The sequence below is a fragment of the Cynocephalus volans genome, chromosome 12 (genome assembly GCF_027409185.1).
Source record: "Cynocephalus volans isolate mCynVol1 chromosome 12, mCynVol1.pri, whole genome shotgun sequence".
Lineage (NCBI taxonomy): Eukaryota > Metazoa > Chordata > Mammalia > Dermoptera > Cynocephalidae > Cynocephalus > Cynocephalus volans.
Window position 1 is genome coordinate 7,698,717 of NC_084471.1, and position 13,413 is coordinate 7,712,129.

Sequence of the window (13,413 nt, forward strand, 5' to 3'; positions counted from 1 at the left end):
TAGCAGCAAGCTGGCAACCAAAATGACAAAATGCATTCTCTTCTTGCCCATTTTTCCAGGGCGTTTTTGTGGTGGTGTATGTTTTGTGGCCAGTAGGAAGTTGTGGGATACTGATTGCTAGAGATGAACAAATGCACGAATTTGTGGAATGGGCCAAACAGTCTGGATGAGCATTGCTGAAAAGACCCCAGAAGTCTCGAGTGCGCTTAAGGTGCACTTTCCGTACGTCCTAAGCATCTGGCACGCATGCAGGTGCCCTGTGGTGCTTCGAAGGGCAACCCCGCACCCTGCGAGAACCGTGCACACCCAAAAGGCATGCTGGGGCAGGAGACAGCCTGGCCTGTAAGTTCATCACTAGCAAGGACTTCTCTGCCATCTGGTGCTCGGACAAGTGTCCGAGGCACAAGCTTTGGAGGGACTCAATTCTGACCGTCTTGGAGAACTTTAGAATTAAGTTCATAAAAAGCCCTCGGAGTTCCCCATCTAACTCCTCTGCACTAGTAAGCATCAGGAGAGCGGTGTGGGAGCTGGCCGAGGGCTCAGCTATGTGCCATGTCTGAGAAGCTGCTAGATTCCTGCAGATCGTTATCTGTCGGTCATCAGATTCCACTGGCATTGAGGGCGGGGAGCCAGGGCCAGGGCAGGGCCCCGTGCGGCAGCCGCTGGACACGAGCCACCTTCTCTCAGCAGAGCCCAGTCAACTGTCTCCCAATCGTCTTCCCAAGCTTTCCGTAGTGTCCGGTCATTTCTGAACGTGCAGGTGGGAGAAGGACAGAGGTGGTGAGATGAGAACAGAGAGGAAGCAACAGTCATGGCTGCCAAGGTGATGCCGAGATCTCAAGTGTGAGCATCTGCCACTTTCGGGTAACTTTCGTCAACAGCAGGGGGCGCCTGGCCACTGGGAGGCGGCATGGCCAAGTGCTGCACAGATGGTGGTGGCTAACAAGGGGACAGAGGAGCACCCTTTCTCAGACAGCAGCCGCCGTGTGCCAGGCGTTATACCCTGTCTCACTCCAAACAGCTGCCTGGAGTGGGGGAGCAAAGCTGGGAGGGGCACTTCCAAACCCGGGCAGGTCAGGGCCAGCAAAGAGGCCCTCTCTGCTGGGGCTGGGGTTCTTATGGCCTCTGACACCTCCCTCGCACCGACTGGGTGTTTGTGGGGCTACCCGTGGTGGAGTGAGGCTGGCCAGAGTCTGGGTACCTATGGAGCGGGTCAGTTGGCGTCCCCAGCTCTGTGCCCAGCTCTGTCCTGGGCAAGACCAATTGGGAGCCCTGCTTGGGGCCCAGACAGAGCCAGGTGTGGGACTCTGGTTGTGGACCCAGCCTTTCAAGAGCCCGGACTGAGTGTCTTGGAAACCATAGGGAGGGGACAGCACCCCTCTCTCAGTGGAAGCCCCCAGCCCCAGCCCCATCCGTGCCAGCCACGCAGTAGCAGGAGCCAGTCTGGGCTCCGGAGTCAAACAAGGGGCCAATCCCCATGCTGCCAGTCTCCTGCTTCTCTGCCCTGGGTGGCCCACCTCACCTCTTGCGGGGTCTTGGGATGGTCCCAAGAAAGTGGGAAAGGCCTAGCAGGGCCCAGTCCTGTCTGGATGACACCGCCCAGATAGCTTTAGCAGCAGGAGGAGCCCCTGCACAGCCCCAGCCGGGGGTCCCACCCAAGAAAAAAGGCTGTTGTAGAAGTTAAGAACTTTATTTGGCTTATAAAATTCCACATTCGTGCTCTGAGCACTGCAGAAGGCTCAGGACGACGCTGTTCCCCAGGTGGGGCTCTGAAGCTGCTGGTGACCCCTTGGGCTGAGACCCAGACGGACCAGCAGGCCTGATGGCCATGAAAGCTTGATGGCCACCACCTCCAATGGTGCCCAACTGGCAGCGGCCACAGTCCTCATGGGCTGGGCACCCTCATTCTGGAAGCCGCCGGCCACTGCGCCGGCCTTGGTTGTCCCGCCATACACAGTAGTTGAGCGTGGTCGCAAAGGCCAGCCAAGCCAGGTAAGGGTAGAGCAGGCGGGCGGCCGGCGGGCTCACCCGGTACCAGGCCACAGTCGTGGCTGCTGCCGCCCCACTGGTCACCAGGAGGTCCACCAGGGCCTGCGAGGACACCGGGAGGGAGTCAGGGAGGTCTAAGGCTCCAAGTCCACATGATGTGTGTCCAGCTGCCCACCCACCAGCTGGATTTAGGAGTCAGAAGCTGCACTCAAACCCCCATTCCACCCTTGAGGGACCCAGCCAAGCCCTGCCCTAATCTCAGCTTCAGTTTTCTCATTTGTAAATGGGAACGGTCTTTCCCGCATGACCTGTGCCATGTGTAGGGTGCGTGTGACAGTGCTGTGAGGCGGACACAGCACCCTCAGGCGTGCGGCAATGGCTAGGCAGCCTCAGTCACGTCCCTTCTCCTCTGTGAGCTTGGAGCCTACCCTGAGGGCAGCCCTGGCCTCCCAGCATTGCTGCGAAGCTCTAACACAAACTCGCTGTGACGGTCAAGTGCAGTCCATGCCCCTGTGGTGGGCACTCCACCCCGGGCCTCAGCGAGGCTCTTTTGAAGGGGCAGCTAGTATTCAAGGGCCGAAAGGGCTGCCTGTGTGTCCCACGCAGAGAACCAGGGGTGATGTGGGTTTCCCTCCACAGCAGCCCCAAGCCCAGCCGCAGCCCCAGAGGCCTCAACCAGAGCCCACAGCCCTGCCTGCACTGGAGGAAAGTCGGCCGAGAGGAGGCTCTGGGGCACCAGTCTGCTAAGAGCTGCTAAGGAGACATTTGACCTGAGCTGTGCACCTTTATCTCCCACCACTAGACATGGACCCCGTCTGGGATGGGACACCTCAAGTCCTCCACAGGCCACCCCCAGGGACCAGAGAGATAGGCCAAAGCCACACTTACCCAACCCATTTGTCGGGCTCCAAAGAAGATGGGGGGCCATGCCCAGTTCAGGGCCAGCTGCCCGGCATACAGGCCCAGGGGAACCACAGCCTCCTCTGAGAAGCCCCCCAGCTCTTTCCAGATCATGTAGGAACCATACCTGAAATACAGGCCACCGGCCGAGGACCAGTCAGGGAAAAGGCCAAGCACCTCGCCCACCTCTAACACAACAGTGACAGCTCAGGCACACCCTGCCACTGACTGCTGTGCGTCCTCAGGGAAGTTGCTCAACTTCTCTGGCCTTCATTTCCCATAGGGTTGGTGTGGGGATTCGAGTTAACACATTGGCCTTCCTTACTTAACACTTGGCACTTGGGACATTCTGTAAATATTTGCCGTTACTGTCATCACCAGTGCTAGGAAGGGGGGAGCACATGGGGCGTGCGGGGGCAGAGGAGCTCTTCACCTAGCTGGGGGCACTACAGGAGGATGGGACATTTGGGCTGGGCCTTAGAGGATGAGTAGGAGTCTGCCCGGGGGAGAAACAGGACATGCAAAGGCTTAGGGGCAGGTGTGAGACCCTGAGTCAGTCTGTGTGACTGTACGGGGAGGCCTAGGGGGAAGGGGAGGCAGACGGCGGGCTGGCCGTGGGGGCTATTAGGTCCACAGGGGCAATGGTAACCCCACCAGTAACAACTGAAGCCTGCAGCGCGTACACGTGCCAGGCGCTGCTCTCACACCGTACAGGCGCTAACTCTTCTCATCCTTATCTCATCCCACTAGGAGATGGGCTGTGCTATCACCCGGCTTTACAGCAAGGAAACTGAGGCACGAACAGGTGCGGCGACTGTCTGAGCTCTCAGCAGGCAGTCGGTGGGCAAAGTCAGGAAGTGAACGCAGGTGGCCTGGGGCCGGAGCCTGGGCTCTTACCCACTACGAAAGGGTTTGTCCATATCCAGAGTCACAGGGAGCCTCCAAAGGGTTCCACCAAGAGAGGCTGGGGCCAAGTTTGTGCTTTATCAGGATCTCAATGGTGGAAGAAGGCCGAGGGGGCGTGGGGAGGCCCAGAGGCAGAAACAAAGGGACTCGGGCCGGGATGGGGGAGGAGAAAGCAGAGACCCAAGAAGTGCCAGAGCCCGACTGCATGGGGGGTGGGGCCAGGTGGCACCCAGGTTTCAGGGTCTTATTCCCATCAGAACCGCCAGGCAGCTGACCATGCCTCCTGGCTGTGCCCTGCCCCATCAAGCATTTCCTTTCTTCTGGGAAATTCCCTGGGTCCAATCACAGGGGACTTTGAGGCAAACTGTGGCGTGGGAGGGACTCCCGTGGGGCCTCTATTGCTAGCCCTGTGTCCTTGGGTGGTCCCTTGTCAAATGCATGCTTGTGAACATTAACTGAGATAAAGCCTGGCACTGAGCTCAACACATGGGAGCTACGAGCATTGCTGCGTTGCTGTCATTTACCTTGGAAGCACCCATGCCGCTGCCCATGGCCGATCTTCACACCTCGGGGCGGCCCCAGCTCAGCCAGGGTGCCAGTGTGGGGGTGAGCCGCCCGCCCACCCCTCCCAGGAGGCCCAGGAGGAGGCAGTTCCGCTGTGCAACCACCAGGGGGAGGACGCCCCCCAGCCCGCGCCCACCTACCCCATGGCCGAGTAGAGCGTGGCCCAGATGGGGCTCAGCGTCCAGCGGGGCGGGTGCCATGAGGGCTTCTGCAGGCTGTCGTACCAGCGGAGGCCCTCTCCACGGACAAAGTGGGAGCCCAGGAAGCCCCCCAGGCTGGGCGCCAGCGTGAAGCCCACGGCGGGCACCCAGGGTGGCGCCATGGCTGCTGCAGCTGCTGTTGCAGAAAGATCTGAAAGAGAAGACAGGGCTGGGTGAGAGTATGTCCCAAGGATGGATCGGGAGGTGCAGAGACACCTGTGAGGCTGGGAGGGGCTGGGTTCACGGCCACAGCCCCTGGGCTCAAGTGAACACATTTCCACCCGAACTCCTGACGCCAACCCAGAGGTGCCCCTGCCCCCACCTCAGCTCCTCTCCCAGCTGCTGGGGTCTCATGTTCTCCCAGACTCACCCTTGACCTTGGGTCTCCTGGCAGTGACCTCTCCTCTCCCGCCTCATTGAAGGCCAATTTGGGTCCCCTCCACCAAGAGGGTTTCTCGGCTCTGCCTCCCCAGGCCAAGCACCAGTGCTGGGGGCTGCACGAGGCCTTTGCGTTACTTTCTAGCAGGCTCATTCGTTATCCACCGCTCATTCATGCGGTGACCGGTACCAGACAGAGCCTGGCTCAAACCTCTGCTCCTCACTGACTCACTGTGACATCATGCAAATCATGTCAACTCTCTGGGCCTCAGTTTCCCCCCATAGAATAGGATAGCAACCTACCTTGGACCCAGCCCAGTGCACAGCATGGAGGAGTGTCTCTGTACACAGGTTTTCACCACCATCACCCCCACAGGCCCACCCTAAAACCACCACCCCTTCCCTGTGCACCAGAGAGGGAGAGCAGCCTGCCCGGGGTCGCACAGCACTCTGGGCCAGGCTCTGCCCGGGTGGCAAAGCTGCTCCCACCTTGTCACTCAGTTCTGTTGGGGTAGCAAGAGTTCAAGGCTGGGGTGCTCCTCAGCCCTCTCCCAGGTCCCCTCAGCAGCCCTGAGAGGCCAGCAGAGCCTGGAGAAGGCAAGCCCCTGTCTCAGGCACGGTGCTGCCACCCCCAGGGCTCGAGTCAAGTCCTCCAAGCAGCAGCAGAAGGAGCCAGGTCATCAGGTTTCTCCGTTAGGTGGGTCGGCCATGTCCCCTGCCTGCAGCCCCAAGGTCATGGAGTACAAGACTTATCCTGTGCTGAGGAGCCCACCGGGGCTGGGAGTCCAGTGAGACAGCAAGGGGAGCCCAGGGCTGGGCATCTGGGGCCGCTCCACTTGGACTTCAATGGAACCCTAAGCCCGTCAGCATCCCTGATGGGCCTCAGTTTCCCCACCATGAAATAAGAGGCCTGAGCGCTCACTAACACTCTGATTCTAGGTGGAGAATCTTGTCTGATGAGACAAGAAGCCACACACTGGATTCAGCTCAGCCAACTTGCAGCGAGGCCTGCCAGGGTGGCGGCTGGGGACCCAGGGGTAGGTGGGGTGGGGGAGGCCCTGAGGGGGACCTAGGGTCAGGGAGTAGATGCTGAAAAGACAGCGAGCACTTTCCCTACAGGGACACAAGAGGGACAAGCAGTCCAGGGGGAGAGAAGGAGCAGGAACAGTCAGATGGGGGAGCAGATGCCAAGAAGAGGCCGCTAAATCTGGGGCAGCAGGGAACTACCAGGACAGAGGGCGAAAGGGCGAAGGCCACCCCAGGGTGAAAGGGCGGCTGCTGGCCCGGGACTCCACAGAGCTCAGTGAAATTCAAAAGCAACCTCAGTGCCCAGCGATCAGGGACTCTTAAAGACTGGGCAACCCCCAAATCAAGCTTGTGAGGACTTTAATGATGGGAAACTTGTTCTCAACCTAACACTTAAGCAAGAAAGCAGAACGTAAAATTGACCACAGAATGACATCAATTTTAGCAAAAAATAGATAACATAGATATGCATTTTAAAATTGTAATAAATGCATGAGGATCTTAGCAGCAGCCATAATCACAAAGCCAGGCACGGCTGCATGCCAGGCCAGCGAAGCTCCAGCCCAAATCCTGTCCTTTAACCCTTGCCCTGCCGGGGAGCTACACGTGTTATCCGTCTGCCAAGGAAGACGGGGGGCACGAGAACTGGAGGAGTTTGCCCAAGGCCCCTCAGCAAGCGCGTGGCTTGCATTCCAAAGCCCACATTCGGCAGTGGATTTATGATGTGTTCGTTACATTATTTGTTATCCGAGATGTCTATAATGAGGATTATTTTAAAAGGAACAATGAGAGAGGGTCAGGTGTCCAGCAGATCCTGGTGCTGCCGCTTACTGACTACAAGTTCCTGCTCTCCCTGGCCTTGGTTTTCTTACCTGTTGAATGGGGACAGTTACCCCCCCCCCCAAGGTGGCTGCGCAGATGAGCAGTGACGACGCCCCTTGGTGGGGCTGGGCATGTGCCTTGTGTCTCTCCCTCCCCCTCCCTCCTGCCCTGCCCTCTGGCTTCTGGGCTACACATAACTGTTCATGGGGTGGGCATGGGGATCTGATGTCACTGCACATATAAAGGGCCACCTCCCCTGCAATCAGGAGAGGTACAGCTGAGCACTGGTCTGTGCTGCTGCGAAGTGGTTGTGATTCTGGGGACCCAGAGACCAGCCACCCAGCTGGGCTCACCACTGTGTCACCTTGGGCAACCCAGGCCACCCCAGCCTGCTGCTCATCTGCAGTGGGGACATAACGCTGCTCTGCATGTTTAATAAATGTTGAATCCACAGCAAAGTGACAGTACTTGGGGAACCATAATGTCCCCCGGAATGTGGCATGGTTTGGGCAAACAGGAGGCCTTTACATGGTACAGAGAGGGAAACTGAGGCCGAGAGGCTGAGGGCCAGGGCTGGGGGGCTCAGGCACTGAGCCAAGCCAGACCTCAGGTCTCCTTGGGGTGACCATGTGTGCCTTTTCCCAGGACACGTCCAGTCTCTTCCTGCTGTGCCCCACACTAATGGCCGCTCTCACTCTCTGAGTGTCCCTTTCACAGGTGATCAAGGTCAATGCCACCCATGTGAGACACATGGACACCATAAACCCCTTCACATGACTTACAGAAGTGGACACACTTGCCCAAAATGTGAAACCCCAGGTCAGTCATGAGAAAACCTTGGGAGGTGCTCCAGGGGAATATTCCACACAACCCCTGACGCACTCCAGCGCACTGCAAGTGTCCGGGTCAGGAAGGGCAAGCAAGGGCAGAGGGTAATGTCGGAGACTGCAGGAGACCAAGGGGACAAACACAACCAAGCCAACGTGGGCTCCTGGAGGGAGCACAGGGCAGACGGAGCACAGCAGTGGGACACCACAGGAACCCGAGCAAGGCCTGTAGTCGCTAGGGCTGTGCCAACGGCGACTTCCTGCTTTTGCTGAGCTGGGGGTGCTGGGGGAGGGGGTGCGGGGGGCATTCTCTGTACTACTTTTGTAACTTTCCTGTAAGGTTAAAATTAGTTCAAAATAAAACACTAAAAAAGAAGTATCCTGGTTTGGACAATAAACTGCACAGTCTCTGCTTGGGCTCAGTTGGGACTTTTGCTGTTTCTTGGCAGCTGGCTGGTGTGGAGATCAGAACCCCTGACCTTGGTGTGATCAGCACTGCGCTCTGACCGATTGGCCCGAGTGGCCCAACTGGCCAGCGCAGACTCCGTCTTTGCTAATTGCATCAGCCCCTCTTGCTGGTCAGGCCCTGAGCCCCGGACCCCAGCCCCTGCTCCATTGGCCACCAGAGGCCCCTCTGAACCGCCACTTCCACCTCAGTGACTCCCACTGGGTTTTTTTCTATTTTTCTTTAATTGAGGTGAAATTTGCCTCAAATAAAATTAACCGTTTTAAAGCGCAAAATCCAGTGGCATTTAGCATACTCCCAGTGTTGTGCAATCAGCATCCATATCAAGTTCAAAATCATTTTTGTCACTCCAACAGAAAGCCTGTACCCATGAGCAGCCACGTCCCCCCCCCCCCCCCCCCGGCCACAGCCATCTGCGCTGTCTGTGGATTTGCTGTCTGGGACATTTCATTTCCATGCGATCATACAGTTTTTGGCCATTGTGTCTGGCTTCTTTCTTTTTGAGCGTCATGTTTTAGAGGTTGGCCCACCTTGTGGCACGTGGCAGTACTTCTCCCCCTGCTTCTGTGGGCAGGGGTGCTCATGTCACCCGGCCACAGCACCCAGCCAGGGCCTGGCACACTCTCTGTGCCCAGGAAATCCCTAAACAGGACTCACCTGCTGTTCCAGCTGATGGGGCCTTATAACCCACCACCCAAGTCCCCTGTTGCACAGAACAAACCGAAGTCACAGAGGGGTGGTAGCTTTCCCAAGGCCTCAAAGATAGAGCAGGCTCTGGAACTGGGTCCCAGCCCCGAGCTCCTGCCCTTCGCGGGCCTGGCTGTGCTTATGCACCACTGGGCCAAGGGGAGCAGAGGGTCTGCCCCACCCAAGGGTCAGAAAGCAGGGAGCGCAGACGCCCCACGTCACTGGTAGGCAGGGCTATACCCACCAAGCTGAGTCACAACGGCTGGGCGGGGCTGGCTGGGGCTGGGACGGGCTGCTCTGGGATGGGGCCCCAGAGAGCATGGGAGTGCCCACAGCAGGGACAGGGCTCAGGCCCAGAAGATGAGCAAGAATCCAGACCTGGCGCAGCCTCCAATTTGCTGGGTGACCCCACAGAGCTCCTCTCTGGGCCAGGACTTCCGTGTGTCGGGTGGGTGTCACTGCCTGCCTATTTCCAGGGTCCTGGGGAGGCTCGAGGGAGGAAGGGACAGGGAAGCCACACCTCCCTGGAGCACTCCAGACACGTGAGGGGTGTGTGGTATCAGTGTTGGGGCCACTCTCCCATATCCTCCAGGGGAAGAAGCGGCCTCGAAACTGAGACCCAAGACTGAGACCACACAGTCCACATAAGCCCCTGACACTCCATAGTGACAGTGCCCCACACAGCAAGTCCCACCCTTGAGACCTGGGGCCGCTCACGGGGAGTGCCTCCAAAACAGAGGCCGAGAACGGGGCGAGGTGGCGGGTGCAGGACGCAGAGGCAGAAGGCTCGGGGCCTGGCTCCCTGTGGCCTCTGCGGGAGGAGCGGAGGCCCATCCTGACGTCCTCGTGTCATTTACTCATTCTGAGGCCGTGGGGCAGGGACCAGCTGCTTCTGGTCCTGAGCCACACCACCCACCCGCTCAGTCTCTATGGTGGACTCATTATGAGTCCCATGTTCCAGATGAGGAAAGTGAGGCACAGGAAACCTCAGAACTTTCTGGGTCTGTGTGATGCCAAAGCCCACTATGCCCCTCCCCCTGAGCTGGGAGTCTGCTGGCCTAGGCTCCGGGCCACATGGCCACTCACAGGCGGCTGGGTCACCTCCCCCCTCTCAGTCTTCCTCATCCTAACAGGCCGCTTGAGGCCTGCAGGGCCAAGGGCGGGATCCGGCCCACAGGCTGCTCCCACCCCGCGTCTGCCCAGTGCCAGAAGTTTCTCTCAGGGCCAACAGCATCACTCTCTCCATGCACGGTGCCCATGTCCCTGCCCTCACGGAGTGTCAGGCCCCACCTCAGTCCACAACCCTCCCCCACTGAGAGTGAGACCCAGAATTTCCAGTCCTTGTGACACTCACTCCTGGCCAGGAGACCCCAGACCCATAGCTGCCCCTGAAGTCTCATCTCCCGGGCCTCTGCGTCCCCATCTGTGGAGTAGAGGCTCAACTGGTGGGTGTCTGGGGTATCCTCCTGTTCCCTGACCCCAGAACAACAGAGCTGAGCCCCCCTCCCACTGCGCCCAGCTCCTCCTGGGCCTTGTCTCTCCCTAGAAGCCACAGCTGGCCCAGGACTTGTTTGAGTGCTTTTTTTTTTTTAATAACCCACGGCTAATCCTCTTCATTATCACCTTTGTGAACCTTTTTCATTATGAAATTAATCAGTGTAACAGACAACAGTTCTGGAAGGATCCACAACCAACTGGTAAGGGGGGTCTAGGATGGTGTGGGGAGTGACAAGGGGAATTTGCCATATGGAGAATGACTACTTTTTTATTTTTTATTTATTTATTTATTTATTTTTTTTAAAGATGACTGGTAAGGGGATCTTAACCCTTGACTTGGTGTTGTGAGCACCACGCTCAGCCAGTGAGCTAACCAGCCATCCCTATATAGGATCCGAACCCGGGGCCTTGGTGTTGTCAGCACCGCACTCTCCCGAGTGAGCCACGGGCCGGCCCGATGACCACTTTTTTAAACAGACAGCACATTCAGGTGTTGCTTGCACAATCAAAATAACCCACAAAAGAAACACAGATCCAAAAAATAAAATAAGGAAAAAGCGCAAGTGCGTCAGGTAAAGAACAGCCTCCCTCCCTGTCGGCCCAGGCCCCTCAGCCCACCCCTTAGGGACCTGCCATCAACGGTTTCTGGCAGAGCCAGCGGGACGTGGTCCCGTCACGGCACAATGTGCACACGCCACACTCGCAGCACGCACACGCCACACCACATCGGCCGGTGGAGGAGCCGGCATGGAATCGGGACCCCACCACACTAGCTAAGTCCTTTGGTGAGCCTCAGTTTCCCCCAGTTCCAACCGGGCCAGAGGCTTGTCCCCCTCCCCACCCTTGCTTCTCGGCTCCTTTCTTGCGGGTGGAAAGCTGCCCCCTGCTGCCCTGCGGGGCCCCACTGGACTCACAGGCAGCCGTCCGCCCACGTCCTGGCACGCCTGCCGGTGGAGGGCCGCCGTGTGCCCACGCCCTGGGCGCGTTTCCTGCACACACCTCCTCCGACACCCTCTCTGGGCCCCTGACCCTTTCGAGTCACTCACTCCTCCCTAGGGTACACTCGGGTCCTGCCTCTCCTGCCATTCATCCCAGAGCACATGGCTGGTACCAGTGACACCGGGCCCTGGCAGGCCAGCCAGAGAGGCTCCCAGGCCACGCTAGGCCGGGCATCTGCGACGCAGACCTCAGCGCTCCGCAGCGTGTTCAGGGCCGGAAGCCCCAAGTCCCCTCCCTCCGGTCCCGGGCGTGCTCGGCTCACCTCGAGCCCCGTGCGGGCTACAGCGCCCCTGAGCGGGGACCGCGAGTGGAACTGCGCCGTGCCAAGGCCAGCGGGGCCTCTAACCGGCTTTGGGCAAAAACCTTCCCCGATCCGGGCTGCCGCCCTCCCTGTGAAATGGGGTGTCTTAAGCGGATCAGAAACTCAGGGCTCCTGGGGCCCCGCCTCGCGGCTCATCGGGCGGGGGCTGCAGAGGGGGCGCCCGGCCCCGCCCCGGCGGCCGAGACTGCCCGCGTCCCGCTCCCGACCCCCTCTCCCGCCGGAGCCTGGCCGCGCAGGAACCGCGGACCCAGTGGCCGAGCCCCAAGTGCTGCCCCGAGGCCGCCCCTCGGGTCCCCGGCCCGCGGCTCCAGCCTCAGTTTCCCCTCCGGCCCCGCGCGGGCGCGCCCCGTCCCCACTCACCGGCGGCGAGCGCGCGCTCCGGAAAGGGCACTGCGCGGCAGGAGCTGGCGGCCGCTGTCCCCGGGACGCCCCGCCCCGGACACAAGTCCCGACTGGCCCCGCCCGCCTGGCTGCGAGCCCGCGGTGACGGCCGCCCCAGGCAGGTGGCGGCTCTTCTGGAGCCTCACTTTTCCCATCTGCAAAATGGGGCCACGGAGACCGCTCTCAGAGAGCGGGATTACCTCGCCTGAGGGCAGAGCCCTGACCGTCCTCCGGCACCGGCCCCCATCTCCGGAGGAGCACCCCAGTTCCCTGAGCTGTGGCCCCGGGGCCCGGGCACGACATCACCAGACTGAGGAGGATGCCACGCAGGAGCGCAGGCAGCCCCCCTAGATCCTGGCCCTCAGTGAGTGGAGCCTGCCGTCATCTCAGCCTGGAGGTGGCTCCAGTGTGCCAGGGGCACCCCCACGTGGCCGTGTGTCCAGACCCAGGCCCTTGGCACCTCCACTCCCTGCCCCATCCGCACAGGTTGTCTTAATACTGCCGCCCAGAGCCTGTCCCAGCGCCCCCGCTGGCTCGCCTGACAATGCCCCTCAGCCTGCACCAGCCACCCTGGCCCAAACTGACCTTCCAGGGGCCAGCGAGAACTGCCATCACTTTTCCCCAGGCACAGTGGCCTGGAGCTTCCTTGGGAACCAGCCAGGGCCGCACTGCGATTTTCCTAGGACCTGGCATTTTTGCCTTCGTGGGCCCCTTCCTCCATTAGAAAACAAACAAACATATACGTGTGTATACACACACACACACACACACATGTATATACATATATATTCTTTTGGGAGGAGGCACCAGGTAGGTACAGGAATCGAACTGTGCACCTTTGTGCTATCGGCACCTCACTCTAACCAACTGAGCTAACTGGCCAGGCCTATATTCTATTTTTTAACTATACTGGTATAAAGGCAAGTATAACTCAGGCTAGATTCTATTCATCTCTTTCTTCTGATTTTAAAAGAAATTAAAAAATTTTCATGTGCCCCTAGTAGTATTCTGGCCTTAAGCACTGTTCCTAGTGGAGCCTTCGGCCTGGCCACGCCTGCCATTGCACTGCCAGCCCTGCCCCCTTCCTGTAAGCTGCAGCCCTGCCTGGCAGAGCGGCCAACGTGCCTGCCCCGGAAGACCCATGGGGAGGAGGCAGTGTGGCTTCACTCCAGCCTCGCTCCTGCTGCACACAGGGCTCTAGGCCCGTGGGGGCACCCTGGGAGGCAGGGATTTCTGTCCCCAAATACCTGCTGCATACCAGGGCCAAAGGGAGGGACTGAGAGCAATCACCCAAGGCCCCTGCCCTCATGAAGTTCACACCCATTTCACAGATGAGAACACTGCTGCCTGAGGGATTCACCCTGCAGGTCTGAGTGCAGGTGTGGAGGCCCATCCTGCTGTGCCTGGCAGCTGCCCCTATCACTTCTGCCTCTCTCCTCTTTCCTTAGG

General features: G+C 59.3%; 1 protein-coding gene across 1 annotated transcript; it reads right to left on the minus strand.

The window, feature by feature from the left end:
- Positions 1–1,671: 1,671 nt before the first annotated feature.
- TSPO (translocator protein) lies at positions 1,672–12,014 on the minus strand. The gene is made up of 4 exons (XM_063075955.1): positions 11,944–12,014; positions 4,500–4,710; positions 2,878–3,016; positions 1,672–2,091 (listed from the first exon to the last, which is right to left on the minus strand). The coding sequence occupies exons 2-4, from the start codon at positions 4,679–4,681 to the stop codon at positions 1,903–1,905; spliced, it is 510 nt and encodes a 169-aa protein (XP_062932025.1). The 5' UTR covers positions 4,682–4,710; positions 11,944–12,014; the 3' UTR covers positions 1,672–1,902.
- Between the last annotated feature and the right edge of the window lie 1,399 nt (positions 12,015–13,413).

Bases quoted from the DNA above. Each gene is read 5' to 3' on its own strand.
- TSPO (XM_063075955.1), bottom strand. From the start codon at position 4,681: ATGGCGCCACCCTGGGTGCCCGCCGTGGGCTTCACGCTGGCGCCCAGC. The intron at 3,017-4,499 runs GTAGGTGGGCGC...CCTGTATTTCAG, and splicing joins ACGCTCTACTCGGCCATGGG to GTATGGTTCCTACATGATCT. The intron at 2,092-2,877 runs GTAAGTGTGGCT...GTGTCCTCGCAG, and splicing joins GAGCCCGACAAATGGGTTGG to GCCCTGGTGGACCTCCTGGT.